Here is a 19,332-nt window from a genome sequence, read left to right on the forward strand (position 1 = left end):
GGCACACAGAGCTCACAAGCAGAGTCCGCACGGTCCATTCGGGGGTCCCACCAGGGCGGAGAAGCAGCCCGCCAGGTCTGGGGCAGGGGAAGGCAGGACAGATGGAGAGGGGCACCCCCGAGCGCCCCCCAGTCAGGGTTAGAGCACCCCACAGACACAGCGCGCCGAAAGCAGGCTCCTGGACTGTTCACCAGGCTGGACCTGCTTGTGTGTAACCTATTGAGGCCCTAGATAAGCACCAGGATACCCCAGAACAACTTGGAACTGGGGCAGGCCAGAAACTCCCCCAAACCCCTCTGCTGTTACCCCAGGACCCCAGAGTCCGCCCCCACCGCTGCTGCAGCCTCCGGGGACCAGCGAGGTCCCCACACACGAAGCGCACCAAGTGACAAACTCACATCCAGAGGGAGCCGCTCCGGTTCGGCGCGGGGCCTGCACAGGGCGGGAGTGGGGGCCCGGACCGGGGACAGCGCGGCGCCCACCCACCGGGGTGCAGGGGCTAGCCTAAAGGGGTCCGGGGAGGGGGTCCAGGGATCGGGGAAAGGGGCACGAGCCGGGTGCGGGGAATTAGGGAAAGGGGATGCGGAGCCAGGTTCCGGGCGCTGGCGGCGGGAACCGGGGATGGGGCGCTGACTGCGGGTCGCAGGGAAAGGTGGCGGTCGCGGGCCCCGGGGAGCGCGCAGCTGGGCCGCGCCCAAGGTCCCCCTCCCGGCCCCCTCCGGCCGCGCACACCCGAGCCTCGGCGCCGCCCCGGGCCTGGGGCGGCCTGGGCTCGCGGCGGACACCCACCTGGGCCTTCTGCAGGGCGCCCAAACGCAGCTCGTGCACGAAAGGGTTCCGCCCGGGGGGCGCCTGCCGCCGCGCGTCGCCGGCCCCCGCGCTGGAGGCGGGGGCGGCGCGAGGATCGCGTCCCCGGAGCCTCATGGCCGCGCCGCCCGCCGCGAGGGGCGCGGGGCGCCGGGCCGGGTGCGGAGCGGGGCGCGGGGCGCGGGGCGAGGATGCGCGGCGGCTGCAGCGGGCCGGGCGCGCGGCCGCGCAGGCGCGGGCGGGGCGGCTGCATGACGTGCGCGGGCGGGCGGGCCGGGGGCGCGGGGCGGGCGCGGGGCGGGGGCCGGGGCGGGGCGAGTGCGGGCCGGGGCGGGGCGAGTGCGGGCCCCGCCCCGCGGGCGCAGAGAGGCCGCCCCGCCCGCGCCCCGCCCGCCCCGTCCTGCGCCCCCGCCGCCCCCGCCCCCGGCCCGCCCCCCGCCCGCCCCTCCCCGCGCCCCGCGCCCCCCGCCGGTCTGCTCAGCCAACCGCTGGGGGCGGGTCCCGAGCGGCGCCGAGGCCCTGGCCCGGAGCCCGTCGCCGCGGCGGGGCCACGGGGAGGCGCCCCCTGTGTCCCCGCCACGTTGGCCCCTTCCGCTGCTCAGGGCGCCCACCCGGGGCGCGGCCGGGAGCGGGGGCTCCGTGCAGCCACGTGGGGGCGGCCGGCGCGGCTGGCATTCGCTCCCCGGGCTGGCGGCGTCGAGTCTCCGGTGTCCGCTCACACCCCGAGGAACCAATGGGCCGCGCCTGGCCAGGCCGCGAGTGTAAGGGTCCACGGCAATGGCACCCCACTCCAGTACTCTCGCCTGGAGAATCCCATGGAGGGAGGAGCCTGGTGGGCTGCAGTCCATGGGGTCGCTAAGAGTCAGACACGACTGAGCGACTTCACTTTTCACTTTTCACTTTCATGCATCGGAGAAGGAAATGGCAACCCACTCCAGTGTTCGTGCCTGGAGAATCCCAGGGACGGGGGAGCCTGGTGGGCTGCCATCTATGGGGTTGCACAGAGTCGGACACAACTGACCCTGGTCCTCAGATGCGCCCCGCCACGCTGCTTGGTCCTGGCCACCTGGCTCTGGACAGGGGACCAGTGGCCACGAAGCGGCAGGCCTCATCCCAGACGCCTGGGGTCCACCCCGATCACAGGGTCCTGGCGTTTGCTGACTGGGACCCAGTGGTTTGAGAAGGGGGTAGTGACTAGTTCTTGGCATGACCTTGTGGGTGAAAGGGGGGACACTGGGTTCTCTGGTTCGTGGTGGGCACAGTTCTAACTAGGGCAAATGCAAAATACACCCTGTTAAAAATCTACACATTTCAAAGCCGTCTCAAACCCTTATTGTCATGAACAGCTACATTTTTGTGGGTCTGTCCTTGCAGCCCAGACGGCAGGATATGGAGAGGGCCAGGCCACGGGTGTCCGCTGGGGAAGGAGCAGCTGGCACGTGTATGCCTGAAACCACAGCCCTGCCTGGCTGGCCTTCTGCAAAGGCTTGGGGTCCCGGGCCACTCCAGGTCTGGGCGGTGAGTCAGGCTGTGGTCGGCCCTCTGATGACCTCGCGGATGCCATCAGCAGGTGACGTGGTGAAGACTCGCCGTGGTGAAGACTGGCCGTACTGATGGCCCTTCTGTGTTTCCATGGACAGATGTTGGGGAAGGGGGTCCCCCCGAAGTCTCTGGCATCCGACAGGAGTTGTTAGTACAGAAGGCAAAGTGCAGGTTGGGTCCAGGCTTCTCCAAAGCCTCACGCTTTGCCTGGGCAAGTGACTGCTCCGCAGAATCTTGGGAGTCCCGTCTGTAAGAGGCCAGCAGAGCAGTGATTGACCACACAAAAGCCCCGGCGCCATGCTGGATCTTGTGTGGACCTGCTGGACACGGGAAACTCTCTGAGGCCATCGGCCCTCTGCTGAACTCCTGAACATTAAGTTGCTGGTTGTTCTGACAGCGTGGAGGGCTGGTGGGACTGTGCAAGGGTCTGGGCAGGCGGAGGGGAAGGGAGTGGAGGCGCGTCCCTGTTGACTACAGGTCAAAGTCTGCTTGGCCCCGAGTGCCTGGGGAGGGTGGAGGGCCGTCTTCCAGGAGAGCTAGGCTGGGGAGTGAAGCGTGAGTCTGGGGTCATCCCCTTGGGAGGACCGGCCAGGATGGAGCTGGGATGGCCACTCCGTGGTTGTCGACACGGTGGATACCCGCCTGCCGTGGGCAGTGGGGAAGCTTGGCTGGAGGAGCAGGAGGGAGGTGAAGGCCTGGGGAGGGTCTGGGGGCAGGAGGCAGAAAGCCAGCCCCCTACAGAGGAGGTGGAAACCCTAAAGGGTCCCCGATCAGGGGAAGGGGTCGGGAGGAGCCTCTGGGAAAGGGTCCCCTGTGAAGGAGCCGGGAACTGGGTGGGGCAGGGGCAGGGGCAGGGGCCGGGAGGCTCGCTGGCCCGCACTGGTCGCTCTCAGGCGGGCTCCAGTTCTTGTGGTGTGATGGACGGTTGCAGAAACTCGATCTCCCTGGCGGGCTCTGATTCTCGTGGTGCGATGGAAGGTTGCAGAAGCTCGGTGTCCCAGGTGGGCTCCGATTCTCGTGGCGCGATGGAAGGTTGCAGAAGCTTTGTAAGGAGAAGCTGCTCTTGGTTGGCAGTTACAGCGGCTCCTTTTGGTGGATGAGGAGAAAGCCTTCCACTATCTTTGGGCCCTCGCGTCTTGGTTTTGGTGAAACCTCCTGGTGTGTCCTTGAACCACCGAAGCCGGTCGCCCGGGACCTCCAGGACCCTTGGACCCAGGGGCGCTGGCTGTGCTCCGGGGACGCAGCTCGGACCTGCCGCTGCCTGCTCGTGCCTGCTCAGGCTGGAGACGGAGGCTCTGCACCTCCGGCTCCAGGTTCACCGCGCGTTCGCGGCCTCGCCTGTTCCTGGTTGGTGGGGGTGGTGGGGGTGTGTTTATGGTTTGAATTCTAGATTATTTCATGAAGAGGAAGAGAGGTTGTTCCAATGTTTGTTTCTAGTTCTGCCCTTCGGGGCTGTCTCTAACCCACCTGCAGAGTTTTCATCTCTGCGTGGTGCACGGACGCTCTCAGCCACCGAGCAGTCTCTCCTACTGTCGTCCTGCTTTGGGTACAAACGAGGGTTTACAGAAAGCTGTCCTGGATGCTTTACTTTACCGCATTGGTTTGTTTGCTCCTGTGCTGGTTCTGCGCTGTTCTGATTGCTGTACCTGTGGAATAATGTGCTGTGGTCATCAGTGGGAGGAATTCCAGTTGGTGTTTCAAGGACTGTCTCGGGACTTCCCTGACTATCCACTGGTTACAAGTCCGCCTTCCAGTGCAGGGTACACAGGTTCGATCCCTGGTGGGGAAACTAAGATCCCACGTGCTGCAGAGAAACAGCCTGCACGTCACGAGGGAAGAACCCCCCCCGTCACGCAGTGAGGAGCCCACGCGCCACGGCTGAGACCCAGCGCGGCCAAACTGAAAAAGAAGAGCTGCCTTAGTGATTCACGGAGCTTAGTTTTTCCATCCAAATATAGAATCGGTGTCATGACTGCAGCCACAAAATTAAAAGGCACTTACTCCTTGGAAGAAAAACTAGAATAAACCTGGACAGCGTGTTAAAGAGCAGAGACATCACTTTGCTGATAAAGGTCCATCTAGTCAAGGCTATGGTTTTCCCAGTGGTCAGGTACAGATGTGAGAGTTGGACTATAAAGAAGGTTGAGTGCTGAAGAATTGATGCTTTTGAACTGTGGTGTTGGAGAAGACTCTTGAGAGTCACTTGGACTGCAAGGAGATCCAACCAGTCAATCCTAAATGAAATCAGTTCTAAATATTCTTTGAAAGGATGGATGCTTAAGCTGATGCTCCAGTACTTTGGCCACCTGATGGGGAGAGCTGACTCACTGGAAAACCCTTATGCTGGGAAAGATCAAGGGCAGGAGAAGAGGGTGACAGACGGCTGGACGGCATCACCGACTCCATGGACACGAGTCTGAGCAAACTCCAGGAGAAGGTGAAGGACAGGGAAGCCTGGTGTGCTGCAGTCCATGGGGTCACAGAGAGTGGGACAGGCCTTAGCTGTTGAACCGCATAGAATCAGTTTATGCAGTCACCCGAAACTTCCACTGACAGTTTTGTTTTGAAGTGCGTGAAGTGTTTATATTACTTCGGTAAGAATGTGTTATAAGGGGACCTGGATTTGTCTTGTATTTGGTAAGATACATAGATACAGGAAGACGGGCTTGGAGGAAGAAGTGGGGCCTGCGGGGCCCTAGAGACAGCAGTGGTGACCAACCTCAGGGCCCCTGGGAAGCACCAGCTGCTCAGGAGGCTGAGGGCGAGGAGGAAGTGAGGGCCAGCCCCTCCCACGTGGTGCCCGTAGAGGGGCACGGGCCGGGGGGGTGGTGAACAGGCCAGAGTTGGCTGGTGTGGATCACTTCCCTGGGTCTGGGCGCTCGTCCCGTGGACTGTTGCTGGCTGTGACAGTGGCCGTGAGCCTGAGCCCCGTGGCGGAGGGCTGGGTGTGGGCTCTGGCTTGGTCCGTCTGCATTGGAAGGATGAGCCCCATGGAAGTAGCCCTAAGAACAGTCCTTCAGGATCAGCCGGGCCCCGAGACATCAGAGCGTGCTTAGTCGCTCGGTCGTGTCCAGCTCTTTTGCGGCCCTATGGACTGTAGCCTGCCGGGCTTCTCTGCACAGGGGATTTTACAGGCGAGAATACTGGAGTAGGTTGCCGTTTCCTTCTCCACAAGACAAATGCAGAAGATACAGACACTTGGCAGTTTTAAGCATTATCTTTTACCTACACGATTGCGCTTCCATTTACATTGGTCTTCTTTTAATTCTTTGATACTGTTTAAATTTTTTCTACATAAAGATTCCACGTTTTATGAGACTGATTCCTGGACATGTTGTAACTTTGCAGCTGTAGAGGAGCCCTCTTCCTTATTCCTGGACATGCTGTAACTCTGCAGCTGTAGAGGAGCCCTCTTCCTTATCCCTGGACATGCTGTAACTCTGCAGCTGTAGAGGAGCCCTCTTCCTTATCCCTGGACATGCTGTAACTCTGCAGCTGTAGAGGAGCCCTCTTCCTTATCCCTGGACATGCTGTAACTCTGCAGCTGTAGAGGAGCCCTCTTCCTTATCCCTGGACATGCTGTAACTCTGCAGCTGTAGAGGAGCCCTCTTCCTTATCCCTGGACATGCTGTAACTCTGCAGCTGTAGAGGAGCCCTCTTCCTTATCCCTGGACATGCTGTAACTCTGCAGCTGTAGAGGAGCCCTCTTCCTTATCCCTGGACATGCTGTAACTCTGCAGCTGTAGAGGAGCCCTCTTCCTTATCCCTGGACATGCTGTAACTCTGCAGCTGTAGAGGAGCCCTCTTCCTTATCCCTGGACATGCTGTAACTCTGCAGCTGTAGAGGAGCCCTCTTCCTTATCCCTGGACATGCTGTAACTCTGCAGCTGTAGAGGAGCCCTCTTCCTTATCCCTGGACATGCTGTAACTCTGCAGCTGTAGAGGAGCCCTCTTCCTTATCCCTGGACATGCTGTAACTCTGCAGCTGTAGAGGAGCCCTCTTCCTTATCCCTGGACATGCTGTAACTCTGCAGCTGTAGAGGAGCCCTCTTCCTTATCCCTGGACATGCTGTAACTCTGCAGCTGTAGAGGAGCCCTCTTCCTTATCCCTGGACATGCTGTAACTCTGCAGCTGTAGAGGAGCCCTCTTCCTTATCCCTGGACATGCTGTAACTCTGCAGCTGTAGAGGAGCCCTCTTCCTTATCCCTGGACATGCTGTAACTCTGCAGCTGTAGAGGAGCCCTCTTCCTTATCCCTGGACATGCTGTAACTCTGCAGCTGTAGAGGAGCCCTCTTCCTTATCCCTGGACATGCTGTAACTCTGCAGCTGTAGAGGAGCCCTCTTCCTTATCCCTGGACATGCTGTAACTCTGCAGCTGTAGAGGAGCCCTCTTCCTTATCCCTGGACATGCTGTAACTCTGCAGCTGTAGAGGAGCCCTCTTCCTTATCCCTGGACATGCTGTAACTCTGCAGCTGTAGAGGAGCCCTCTTCCTTATCCCTGGACATGCTGTAACTCTGCAGCTGTAGAGGAGCCCTCTTCCTTATCCCTGGACATGCTGTAACTCTGCAGCTGTAGAGGAGCCCTCTTCCTTATCCCTGGACATGCTGTAACTCTGCAGCTGTAGAGGAGCCCTCTTCCTTATCCCTGGACATGCTGTAACTCTGCAGCTGTAGAGGAGCCCTCTTCCTTATCCCTGGACATGCTGTAACTCTGCAGCTGTAGAGGAGCCCTCTTCCTTATCCCTGGACATGCTGTAACTCTGCAGCTGTAGAGGAGCCCTCTTCCTTATCCCTGGACATGCTGTAACTCTGCAGCTGTAGAGGAGCCCTCTTCCTTATCCCTGGACATGCTGTAACTCTGCAGCTGTAGAGGAGCCCTCTTCCTTATCCCTGGACATGCTGTAACTCTGCAGCTGTAGAGGAGCCCTCTTCCTTATCCCTGGACATGCTGTAACTCTGCAGCTGTAGAGGAGCCCTCTTTCTTATTCCTTTTTCTAATTCCTTCTGACTCACATGCAGCAACGCCACTGACCGTTGATCTTGAAGATTGAGTGAGGGTAGTCGGGGCACTGTGGGGGCTCCTGCAGCCCCCAGCCCCCACCATCGCAGCTGAGTGAGGGACCCCAGGCTGCGCAGGGCACACACCTCCCAGCGAAACCACAGCATCCCAAGAGACAGTGAGTCCCTGAGTGTTGGCGCAGTTTCTAAGAATCAACAACGTTCCTCACAAAGGATGGTGTGAATTCTGATGAAGCCTCGTTTCTGTGTGTCTTTGCTGGATCGTGCTTTGCTATCCCGTGAGGCCCTGTGGAGAGGGTGGAGGCAGATGCTTACATTTTTTTCTCTCAGGGTGCCCAGCACCATTTCTTGATGAGAGCATGTCTGTCTGTTTGACTCACCTTGGCCACTTTGTGGCGTGAGTCTGGGGTTCATTTCTGGGCCCTGTGCCCCGTTTACCTGTACGCCGGCAACCTCTGCTAACCTCACATTGCCTGGGTTACTGAAGCTTCGTGGTAAGTCTTGAAGTTAGATCACGTAGGTCCCGCAACCTTGTTGTTTTCACTCTTTCAGAGCCTTTCACTTCCGTTATAAATGTTAGACTCAATGTGTTAATGTCTCCAAACATCTGCTGGGGGTTTTGATGAGATTTTTGTTGAATCCACTGGTTAATCTGGGAAAATCAACATCTGAGTAATACTGTTGTCTGTCCCTGAACATGGTATATATGTCATTGATTTAGGTTTTCTTTACGTTTTCTCAGCAGTGCTTTATAACTTTTGCTTATCACTTATAGGTCTTGCCTATGTTTTTCTAGTTCTGCCCCTAAGTATTTTATGTTTTGATGCCCTTGTAAATGGGACTTTCTTTTCTTTTTTTTTTCTTGACTGCCCTTTGCAGCTTGTGAGATCTTAGTTCTCAGACCAAGGATGAAGCTGGTCCTCAGCAGTGATGGCTCCGGGTCCTAACCACTGGCCACCAGGGAAGTCCCCACTGGGGCTGTTTTTTAATTTCAGTCTCTGCAAGTTTGATGCTGGTATAGAGAAGCACAGCTGAATTTTGCATGTTTACTCTATGCTTCAACCTTGTCGAATTCACTGGCCGGTTCTGACGGCGTGTTTGCAGGACTTGCCCCAGCCCCGCCATGCTCCCCGTGAGTCGAGGTAGTTTCACACGCCCCTCCGGACATGCTGCCTTCTGTCCTTATCCTCTGTCACCTCACTGACTGTGGTGTCAGGTCCCGATGCTGGGCAGAGGTGGGGCCTTCTTGACAGTCCTGGGAAACACGTCCCATCTCAACCTCAACCGCGGGTTTTCACAGCCACCTTCGGTAAAGTCCAGGACGTTCCTTTCTAGTCCCAGCTGGAGCTGGCTGAGAGTTTTTGTCATTTTGTCAAAGCTCTGTCGTCTAGTTTTTCTCCTTAGTCCTGTTAATACGCTGATTTAAATGGGTTGATAGTCCAACCTAAACCAACCTTGTTTTTCTGGACAAGCCTCTGCTTGATCATATTTATTCTTATTTTGAGTTCTGTCCTTCGTGTTTTTTTTTTTTTAATCCATCATTTTCAAGTGAGTCATGCGTTTTAATGTCATACCTAAAAGTATCTATGCTTAACAGGGATCTTATTTCCCCACCCAGGGATCAAACCCAAGTCCTGCAAGGCAGGTTCCTAACCACTGGGCCCCCGGGGAAGGCCCTGTGAGCTCGTTTCTTGCTGCGAGATGTTTCATTTTTTGCGCGTGGCGTCCGTGGCTCCGTAAGGTTTATTGCGAAGGCTGCGCTTTCTCCACAGACCTGCCTTGTGTCTCTGTCTGCAGCCCAGCACACACGTGTGCTTCTGCTTCGGGACCGTCTGTGCTGCCCATCGTGACTGAGTGACTGAACAGCAACAGTAGCTGACGCACAGTATTGTCTTAGTTTCTGATTTTTTCCCAGTTATTGAAGAACTGATGCTTTTGAACTGTGGTGCTGGAGAAGACTCTTGAGAGTCCCTTGGACCGCAAGGAGATCCAACCAGTCCATCCTGAAGGAATTCAACACTGAATATTCGTTGGAAGGACTGATGCTGAAGCTGAAACTCCAGTACTTTGACCACTGATGTGAAGAGCTGACTCATTAGAGAAGACCCTGGTGCAGGGAAGGACTGAAGGCAAAAGGAGGAGAGGGCAACAGAGGATGCGACGGTCGGATGGCGTCCCCGACTCAATGGACGTGAATTGGAGCAGACCCCAGGGAAGCCTGGCGCGCAAGTCCATGGAGTTCCGAAGAGCAGGACACAGCTTAGCAGGGGAACAACAACAAAACAGGACATTGAATACAGTTCCCTGTGCTATACAGGAAAGGCTTGTTGAAAAATGTCTGTGTTGCTTGTTCGTTGCTGGTATTATAGGAATACAGGATATTTCTCATACAGATTTTGTGTCATGAGCTAACTGGATTGACTTGCAAGTTCTACTATCTTTTTCATAGGCTCTGTATTTTCTAAACAAAGCCATGTTCTCTGCAAATGAAGACAGTTTCACTCTTTCCTTTCTTGTCTTCCTCTCTTACTGTTGGGCTCATGAGTGTGACTCTGGGTGGAAGTCGTGATGGTGGACGGCGCTGTCTTCTGACGCGTAGACTGACGCATAGTCCTTTTCTTACATTGTTGGCTTCTGTTTGCAGACATTTTAAAGATTTGTATCCATATTTACAAACGGGGTTGTCTCCTTTCCTGTAACATCCATGTCTGGGCTTGGGATCAGAGCCATGCTAGCCTTGCGACAGGGTTTTCAGCTCTCTGGAAACTCTGGAAGCGTTTCTATGGAGCTGGCATCATCTCTTCCTTGAAAGTTTGGTGGAATTTCCATGAAGCCCTCTGGGTGCGCAGCTTTCTTTCTGCGAGTGTTTTTTTAACTTGGGTTCAGTTTCTTACAGCTGTAGGGTAGTGTCTGTGGGTCTCCAATCTCCCTCTTTCTCTCAGAAGGACACCAGTCACTGATGTCTGGCTCCCTCTAAACCCAGGGGGGGTCTCATCTTGAGGTCTTACTTTAATTACATCTGCCAAGACACTGTTTCTAAACAAGGTCACACTTTTCCCATGGTAACGGCTGTCAGGACCTGGATATGTCTTTCTGCGGGGGTAGGGGGGTGGGGGGAGGGACAGTCCACCACACTGCAGCTAGCTAATCTTGGGTGATTTTTGGCAAAATGCATGAATAGATAGATGTTAAGGATGGAATACAGCCTGTGTTGGCTCCATGTGGCTCCTCGGGCCAACCCCTCTGTCAGCAGTTGAGGTCAGGGCTAGAGACTCCAAGCCCCGTGGGTCGGGCATAGTCACCTCACTGGAAGCAGCTCAGCGAAGACACCCACAGCCCAAAGCGACCTTTCTGCACCGGCACCCGCAAAGGCGGCTCGGAGTCCCAGGACGCGCCAGCCCTGGACGAGCTCTGCCGTGGGCCTGGGGCCCCTCCTGCCCTGGGGCCTGGGGTCACCGCAGCTCCCCACCCCCAAACACCCTCTCCTCCCTCGCTTCGCCCGGTGACATCCAACCATCAAATGCCCAGGCGCCCAGTTCACTGAAGCGTTTCTATTCTCTCCAAACCACGCATCTCGCTCCCCGGAGCTGCCCCGGGCACCCACCGGCCATCCAGCCCTTGGTGTGTTCCAAGTGAGGAGGTGTCTGGGCGGCAAAACCCCCGAGAGCCATGGGGGCTCCTCCCCAGGGCCCCTCCCCAGGGCAGGGGGCAGAAGGGGACGGTGTGGGCGGGTGTGCTTCTAAGGCTCTGAAGGAGCTCCTGTTGTGCCCTCTTATTCAACTCAACACTGGTGCAATCTGAAGGAAGAAAAGAAAAGAAAATATTACCTATTTGGGGACTGCCACCTGTCAACACGTGATGTTGATAGACGTCAGCCAGCTGAGAATCCTTGCACGTATCTGCAGGTGTCGTGCTCAGTGAAGAGTCCTTTTCTCTGTACTCAGCTGAGTCTCAGCAAATCCAACATGGAGACCCAAGGAAAACACGGCTTTTGGGCACTAAGGAACTGATGCTAACTGATGTCTCAGTAAAAAACACGGCTCCCTGGGCATTTCCTAGATTCTGGGTGGAGGCCTTCGGGCCCTTCCTACCCTGCAGACCTGGTGGAGACAAGGGTGGGCCCGGAAAGTCTCTGTCTCGGGCAAAGCCAGGCTGCCCCGGGGGCTGCTGGCCTGACCAGCATCTCAGTCCCACTGTATTGGTTTGCTGCCCACAGCACAGCTGCTCCCTGGTGCCTGGGCGGTCCTGGGACCTCTGGAGGCAGCAGGATGGCGGAGGCACCTTTTCTGGACTGTGGGCCCCACAGGCTGGAGCCGCTACACCCAGGACCACCTGAGCCCACTGCCTGCCACAGGCTGCCTGCCCTCCCAGAGCTATGCCCGCCACCCACCCGGCCCGCCCCGGTCCCTCAGAGCCTGGACGCTCGAGGGCATCTCTCTGCTGACCCCCTGCTTCTCAGCCTTCCTGCTCGGGCCCCCGGACGCCCCTGGCATCTTTGCCCACCCTCCCTGGGCTGGGCCCCTCGCCGCATCTACCCCCGACAGCACCTTCCCCAGTCTCCCTCGTCTCTCCCGGCCTCTCTGTCCCTTCCGCCCCTCCTCCAAGTCCCTCTCACCTGGACCAGGTTAGAGCCATTTCATAGACAGGCAGGTCGTGGCACAGGAGACAGCGGCTGAGATTCGAGCCGGGACCAGTGAAGGCTGAAGCTGTTTCCTCCTGCGGACGCGTCCGTGTCCTGGGCCACCTGTCTCTGCAGGTGGCCTTCCAGAGAGAGGTCCTGTCTCTACAACATGCGGATTCCAGACAAGATTGTTTTCCTCAAAGATAAAGACCCTGGACCTCCAGTCAGGATCTAGAAACTTGACCCAATGCTACATCTTATGTGGAGTTTCCAGCTGTCATTTAATATACAGCCCACGTAGAGCAACGCTGATACTGCAGCTGGCGATCTGAGGCCACTTTCACATAGATGAAGGGCCCTGGGAATCTGTCTGGTCACCACCGCACCCTCTCCCTCAGCAGCATCACCTGTTCCATTTTTCGGCATGGAGCAAGTGCTCCCCAGTTTGGAACATGAGCCGAGATGACGCGCTCTTCCGTGGGCCTCGGCACAAACTAGATTTTGAAACTCAGAGGCACAGCTTCTTCACACATTGCAATTGCAGAACAAATGTTTGCATGTAATTTTGCTTCCAAAAATGTCAAAAAAAGCAAAATATGAAAACATTTTCTCAAAGGAGTGATCTTTTATGAAAAAATTGCTTACAGTAATTCTTTCCAGTTGGCATTGAGAAATACTGTGTCGAAATATTTTTACAGTCGAAGTTGCAAAGAGAGACCTCATGTTTCAGAAGAAGGGCATGTTCTTGAAGGAGGCAAATCACTGTGAGGAGCAGGGAGAGGCCAGGCCACACCTATCATCAGCTTCTTAGCAATAGAACACACACGTTTCAGAGGGAAGCTTGGCCAACCAGGGTAGACTGCATTCCCCAGCCCACCTGCCAGTTAGCTGTGATCACTGTAAGTTCTGGCAGCAGATGGGATGCAAGCACAAGATTTGTGGAACTTGGAGGGTGAATGTAATGAGAGGGTGACTTCCTGCTGGCTGGAAGATGAATGCAATGGCTGGAGCCACAGCCTCCATGTTGGGACATGAGACAATTTTGGGAGTGGAAGGCATCTTAGCAGACCAATCCAAGAGAAGAAACCTGAGTCCTGGACCACATGAAGGATGCTCCCAACCTTCTGTGGCTACTGCTGGCAGTTATGGTTATGAGAAGAAGTAAGCTTCTCTCAGTTCAGTTCAGTTCAGTCGCTCAATCGTGTCCGACTCTCCGCGACCCCATGAATCACAGCACGCCAGGCCTCCCTGTCCATCACCAACTCCTGGAGTTCACTCAAACTCATGTCCACAGAATCAGTGATGCCATCCAGCCATCTCATTCTCTGTTGTCCCCTTCTTCTCCCGCCCCCAACCAAGCTTCTCTATCTTTAAGTTATTGTTTGGGATTTTTCTGTTACTTGCACATAAACTTAAAAAATAACCCAGGCCAAAAAAACAAAACAACACACACAAAAACAAAGCCTAAGCAAAACCCACAGATGTGTTTTTGATCTTTTTGTGTGGACACAGATTTAGGCGTTGATCTTTGTGCATTGATGTAGAAGCCCCTTAGGCCCCTCTGAATATGCCTTCTCCTGCTTCCTCTCCAACCCCCTTGCTGTCTCTCTTCCCAATCCCTGTAAGACCTTCTGGCCTGGCTCCCGTCACCCCTTCCCATACCAGTTCATTCCCCAACGACCACCCTTCTCTGCTTCAGGAGGGCCTCCTGCCCTGGCTGGTCTGACATCTCCTGGACCTTTATATTCACTTTAAAGATCTAGAATACTGTCAGCCTTTAGGAGATATATCTCAAAGATGCCGCCTTTGCTCTCAGCTCCTGAGATATTTTGGTTATATAATATCATTGTCTGAAAAAGAGAGGGGTAGTTTCACTTGGAGACCCGAAAAGTTTCTTCTGGAAGGTGCAATGACATATATCTTCATACGCTTGATCTAACTAGCATATAGTAGGTCTCAAGCTCTGGCTGGGAGGGGGAGCCTGGGGTGTGAATGTGGGTCTGCCCCCAGCCAGGGGCAACACCTGCATCGTCACAGGTGGGCCCAGCAGGTGTGTGTGGGAAAGAGGAGCCGGAAAGGTCCAGAAACTTGAGGAAGACAGAAGCAGCTCCTGCTAGAGGGGCAGGGAGTTCTCCGAGGAGGAGTGGACCCTTGAGGAAGTCTGGAAAGAGGCCCAGGAGGAGGGCAGTGAATGGGGAGCTGAGGACACCAGCCACTCAGGCCCGGCGGGTGGAGGTGGGGCCCGCACAAGCCGGCCCCGCCCCGCCTGTACCCTTCTTGCAGGCACATGAGTGCAGGGCGTCTGGTCCTCAGCAAGGCCTCTTGCACAAGGGGTGGAGCCATATTTCCTGCTCTGCCCAGGGGAGTGGGAGCAGCAGGTGTGCATCCTGCACATGCTGCTCATAACCTGCACCCGCGCACCCCTGCACGCCCGCACACGCGCACGCCTGCATCCGCACACCCGCGCACCCCTGCACACCTGCACCCCTGCACGCCCGCACCCATTAACGTCTGAATCCGCACACCCGCGCACCCCTGCACGCCCGAATCCGCACACCCGCGCACCCCTGCACGCCCGCACCCCTGCACCCCTGCACCCCTGCACCTGGGCACCCCTGCACACCTGCACCCGTGCACCCCTGCATACCCGCACCCGTGCCTGCCCACACCCGCACACCTGCGCACCCCTGCATGCCCGCACCCATGCACCCCTGCACACCCGCACCCTGGCACCCCTGCACACCCGCACCCGGGCACACCCGCACCTGTGCAGTCCGCCATCCTCACCCCCCTCTCCAGGGCACTGGCGCCCATGCTGGCCCTGGGGTTCACTTTGTACAAGAGGCTCTTGCTTCAGCAAACAGGATGTCCTGCTGAGAAGAAGCACTTGGCCTCAGAGCATCTCCCGAGCTGGCTCCTCGACATTGGGGTGTCAGTCACAACGGGATCCGGGTTCCCATTCTCAGCACTTAAATTGTTAAGCTGGGCACTTGACCTGGAGCAGAGGGCTTCTATGAGCCTCTTGATTGTCAAGACTCATTAGCGGGGTGTGGCTCCTGAGACAAGAGGTAGAAAGTGACTCCTGTGTTTGCAGATGGACTTCTGAGTCAGGACTTAGAGCATGTGCCCGGGCGAGAAGCCGGGGTGCCGGAAAGCACGTTGAGTCAGAGTTGAAGCCATGCGCACTCCACGTCATCCTGTGATTTGAGAGTGGCCTCCATCTAGAGTATGTGCTGATCACCCTGGTCCTTCTGCTGTCGGCGTCCTCGGGCTGCACAGAAAGATCCTTCACCAGCCGGCCGCGTCCGTCTGCTCGGCCAGGGCAGACCCTCCTGACACAGGCACGGTTGTCTTCTGGCACCGGTCTCAGCAAGTCGCCTCCCCCAGGTTCAGAATTAAAGGATTATCCCAGAAACCCTCTTGGAACCAATGGTGACTCCACTGTAGGAACAAGTTGACACAAGTCCTGAGTCTTTTCCAGTCACAGGAGTTACATTCTCTGCTGTGAAGAGACAGCAGCGTGGGGTCTGGCCTGACCTGGGGCTGAGCCCCCTCCCTCTGCCTCCCTGTCCTTCCTGTCTGTGAAACAGGGACGAGGTCGAACCCTTCTGCGGGGTTTCTGTGAGGCCCGACTGAGGGCGCCTGGAAGGGTCTGGAAGGGCGCCTGGTGCAGCCGGGCACCTGAAGCCCCCGAGGTCCCGTCAGGCTCGTCTGCCAGCCCGGCGCTCCTCTCCCGCAGCAGCGGGCGCTCGGGTGGGCGGGAGCAGCCCCTGCATTCTCGGCAGGTTTGTCTTGACAAGGCGAGGAAAGCGCAGTGTGCACTGCTTCAGGAAGCTTAGGGAGGCAGTCCCGGTGCTCTGAGAGTCGGGCCCCGGACACAGAAGGGTTTCTGGGAAGGCGAGTGTGACGTTTGCTACGGACTGCATCACTGGGGAAGCGGCCCCGACGCCGTGTATTTAGGAGAGAGTCTCTGTTCCTATAGGAGACGCGTGCGCGCTTTCCACGCAGGCAGCCCCACCTTCTCTCTGAGTGAACGGCTCCGCCGCGTTCGCACGCGGTCTCGCGGGTCCCACCCTGCCCAGGTGCCCTCCAGGCCCGTTTTCGGTTTGGGTTTGTCACCGTGTGACACGCACGCGTTTCTCTGGACGCACATGCCCAGCACGTGAGCACCAGGACGGGACTTAGACGTGTGACTCTCCTCACCGACCCAGGCCTCGGAAACGAGGCTGCCCGCCCGATCTCCCACCGCCCGAGAGTTGGGGTGCCGGCCTTTGCCACAAGGGGAGCATTGGATAGGTTGAGGGGTCCATGAGATGATGTGTCCAACGTTCTTTTTGCAAACAACATCTTCATGTGGAAACTCAGCAAAGGCTGTGCCCCCAGGAAGCTGGTATGAAGGGTGCTGTCAGGGTCGGCAGGAGAAGCTGGAGCCGCCCTCTCACCTAAACGTGAAGTCCAGTCTTTTTCACGCATCGCGCCAACCACATGGACGTTCTTCTTTCCTGGTAAGGTGTAAAATCGCGGCCTGTGTTTGGCTCGGGAGCTGCTCAGTGCTTTACCATGGTCCGTGTCCACAGCGTAGCTTCTCGGAAATGAGCTGGGTTGATGTTTTGCTGTCTTTTTATAAAGTTATTCATATTATTATTATTTCGGGGGGCTCCAAAATCACTGCAGATGGTGACTGCAGCCATGAAATTAAAAGATGCTTGCTCCTTGGAAGAAAAACTGTAACCAACCTAGACAGCATATTAAAAAGCAGAGACATTACTTTGCCAGCAAAGGTCTGTCTAATCAAGGCTATGGTTTTTCCAGTAGTCATGTATGGAAGTTAGAGTTGGACTGTGAAGAAAGCTAAGTGCTGAAGAATTGATGCTTTTGAACTGTGGTGTTGGAGAAGACTCTTGAGAGTCCCTCAGACCACAAGGAGGTCAAACCAGTCCATCCTAAAGGAGATCAGTCCTGAGTATTCATTGGAAGGACTGATGCTGAAGCTGAAGCTCCAATACTTTGGCCACCTGATGCGAAGAACTGACTCATTGGAAAAGACCCTGATGCTGGGAAAGATTGAAGGTGGGAGAAAGGGACAACAGAGGATGAGATGATTTGATGGCATCACTGACTCAATGGACATGAGTTTGAGTGAACTCCAGGAGTTGGTGATGGACAGGGAGGCCTGGAGTGCTGCAGTCTATGGGGTCACAAAGACTTGGACACGACTGAGCGATTGAGCTGAACTGATTATCAGCTTACTTCGCGCTGGTTCTGCCTCTGAATGGGATGTGGACTGCTAATCTCAGCTGTCGACTCTCAGGCGTGACTGACAGGGACGCTGTGCTCTTGTGGGCAGTGGCGGGGGGCTCTGGCTCTGCCTGGAGCCTGGCCCCGGCCCTGCTCTCTGGGGCAGTGTAGGGAGGGCTGCCTCTCTGCTCGCCTCCTCTGCGATGACCGTGGGGAGGCTCGTGGAGGAGGAAATCACTCCGTAAATGGTGCAGCCTCGTGTTGGTCCTGCCCCGAGGAAGTCACCCAAGGGGTGGGGGCAGGGTGTCCAGAGCTGCCTCCACGTCCAAAATCACGTAACCCTGAATCTCACGAGGCAGGCAGTGAGGTCTTCTGTCTTTTCCCTTTTTAAAAGGAAATCTGGGGAAACGCCAGGCACAGCAGCACAGGGACTCCTGAGGCGTTCACGAGTCGCTTACTGTTCTAAACCGTCATGCTGGTGATTCACGAAGTGACTTCAGCCAAAGGGTTCACAGCGCTGTCCTCACTCCTGGCATCCAGCGCGTCAGGGTGTGCCGCGTGACCCGGGGTTAAGGATCCGCGTCCCACATGCCTAAGCGTCCACGAAGAATCCCTGCAGGATCCCAACAGGGCCGTGGCGACGAGCCCCAGTCTCTGAATCCCCGGTCTGCTCCCCCAGGCGCTTCTGCAGTCACCGCGAAACCTCACGGGCGTGAAGTGTGAAAATGGGGTTCCCATGCTGGGAAATGCAATGGGTCTCCCCATGCCCCCAGAGGGGGCCCAGTGAGTTTGAATTCCAAGGATGCAGAGCAGGGGCTTTCCGGGCCTGTTGTGTAAGCAGTTACGTCTTCAGGGTCAGGGCTTGGAGAGGGGCCACCAGTCCTGGGCCCGAGGGCTTCCTGCAGGCACCTGTCATCAGCTGATGTGCCTGTGATGGGATCCTTGGGGCTGCAGGGGACATTAGACAGAGTAGCCTGTGATGCCTCCAAAGTCCAAAGGTAGAGACCCCGGGAGTGGCCGTCCTGCGTGTCCACCCTTGTGACATCCTTGCCGTCCCCTCTTCTTCGCCAGCCGCTCTGTGTTGTATACGGCACGTTTCTTAGGCTCCAACCTAAATCTTTTTCTTAATCCTTAAAAAAGCTCTTTTAGCTCAGCAGTAAAGAGAGTTTCCAGCGACAAGAGAGTCCGTCGAGAACGGAGTCTGTGGACACGTTACCATCTCATTAGTGCGGCAGGGTCTGATTCCATCCACTGTGCAACACCCCACGGGGTCTCCGGCCCGCACGTCCCTGCCAGAACTTCATCCTCTGCCTCATCACATCGCCGCTTTGTTACCGTCAGGGGCACTCAGGTTGCCTCTGGTCCCTTTCAGATCCTCAGAGCCAGTGAGCTTCCTCTCCACCAGGCCTGAAAGGTATGCTCGCAGGTCTGGTCTGGCTGTGGGACATGGATGGAACGATACACAGTGGATGATGGGGCTCACAGAGGAGGCACAGCCCCGGAGGCTGGAGAGGGCAGACATGGGGGACACGGGGTCACCCCCAAGCAGGCTGCTGGCACCAGACCCAGGGGTCGATCCCTCCCTTGGGGACTGAGTGGAGGAGGTCGAGAGGAAGGGCCTGACGGCCTCGTAGGGGCCGGGGTCCCGGGTGAGCAGAGGGGAGTGGGCCTTGGAGCACGTGAGGGGGCTGCAGGGTTCACAGCTCTTCCCCGCCGTGACACTGCCGCCGTCGTGCACTGACAGCTGTGCAGTAACCGTCCACGCGGCGAGAGCACGCCTGTCGGAGAAGCAAGCCCTCTTCCTCCTCCTCCAGCCAGGAAGCTGTGGGGCCAGCCCCGAGGACGAGGCCTCTGCCCGGTGCCCACCCTACTGGCACAGCATCCCTGGGAGGCGCTCGTGCCCATCGGCCAGGGACACCGTCCTCACCCAGTGCGCCAGGCACAGTCATCCTCAAGCATCAGGGCCCCTCTGCCCTCCCTTCCATTATGGGGGCACTGGGGGCGCCCCCTCGCAGGTGAGGTTCCTGTTGCTGCAGGACCTCCTCAGTCCCAGACCCCAGACCCACGTGGGCCTCTGCCACTGCCACCCCCAAAAGAGGAAG

At 56.9% G+C, this 19,332-nt stretch overlaps 1 protein-coding gene across 1 annotated transcript in view; it reads right to left on the bottom strand.

Annotated features, from left to right (window-relative positions):
* The window catches only part of LPCAT1 (lysophosphatidylcholine acyltransferase 1), a 38,673-nt gene extending 37,633 nt beyond the window's left edge, over positions 1–1,040 (bottom strand). Inside the window, exon 1 of the mRNA XM_055422306.2 lies at positions 790–1,040. Coding sequence (XP_055278281.2) covers positions 790–924 — 135 coding nt within the window. The 5' untranslated portion in view covers positions 925–1,040. The remainder of the gene's footprint in view (positions 1–789) is intronic.
* Between the last annotated feature and the right edge of the window lie 18,292 nt (positions 1,041–19,332).

This window comes from Moschus berezovskii, chromosome 18 (genome assembly GCF_049115385.1).
Source record: "Moschus berezovskii isolate FMDL1 chromosome 18, NW_MosBer_1.0, whole genome shotgun sequence".
Lineage (NCBI taxonomy): Eukaryota > Metazoa > Chordata > Mammalia > Artiodactyla > Moschidae > Moschus > Moschus berezovskii.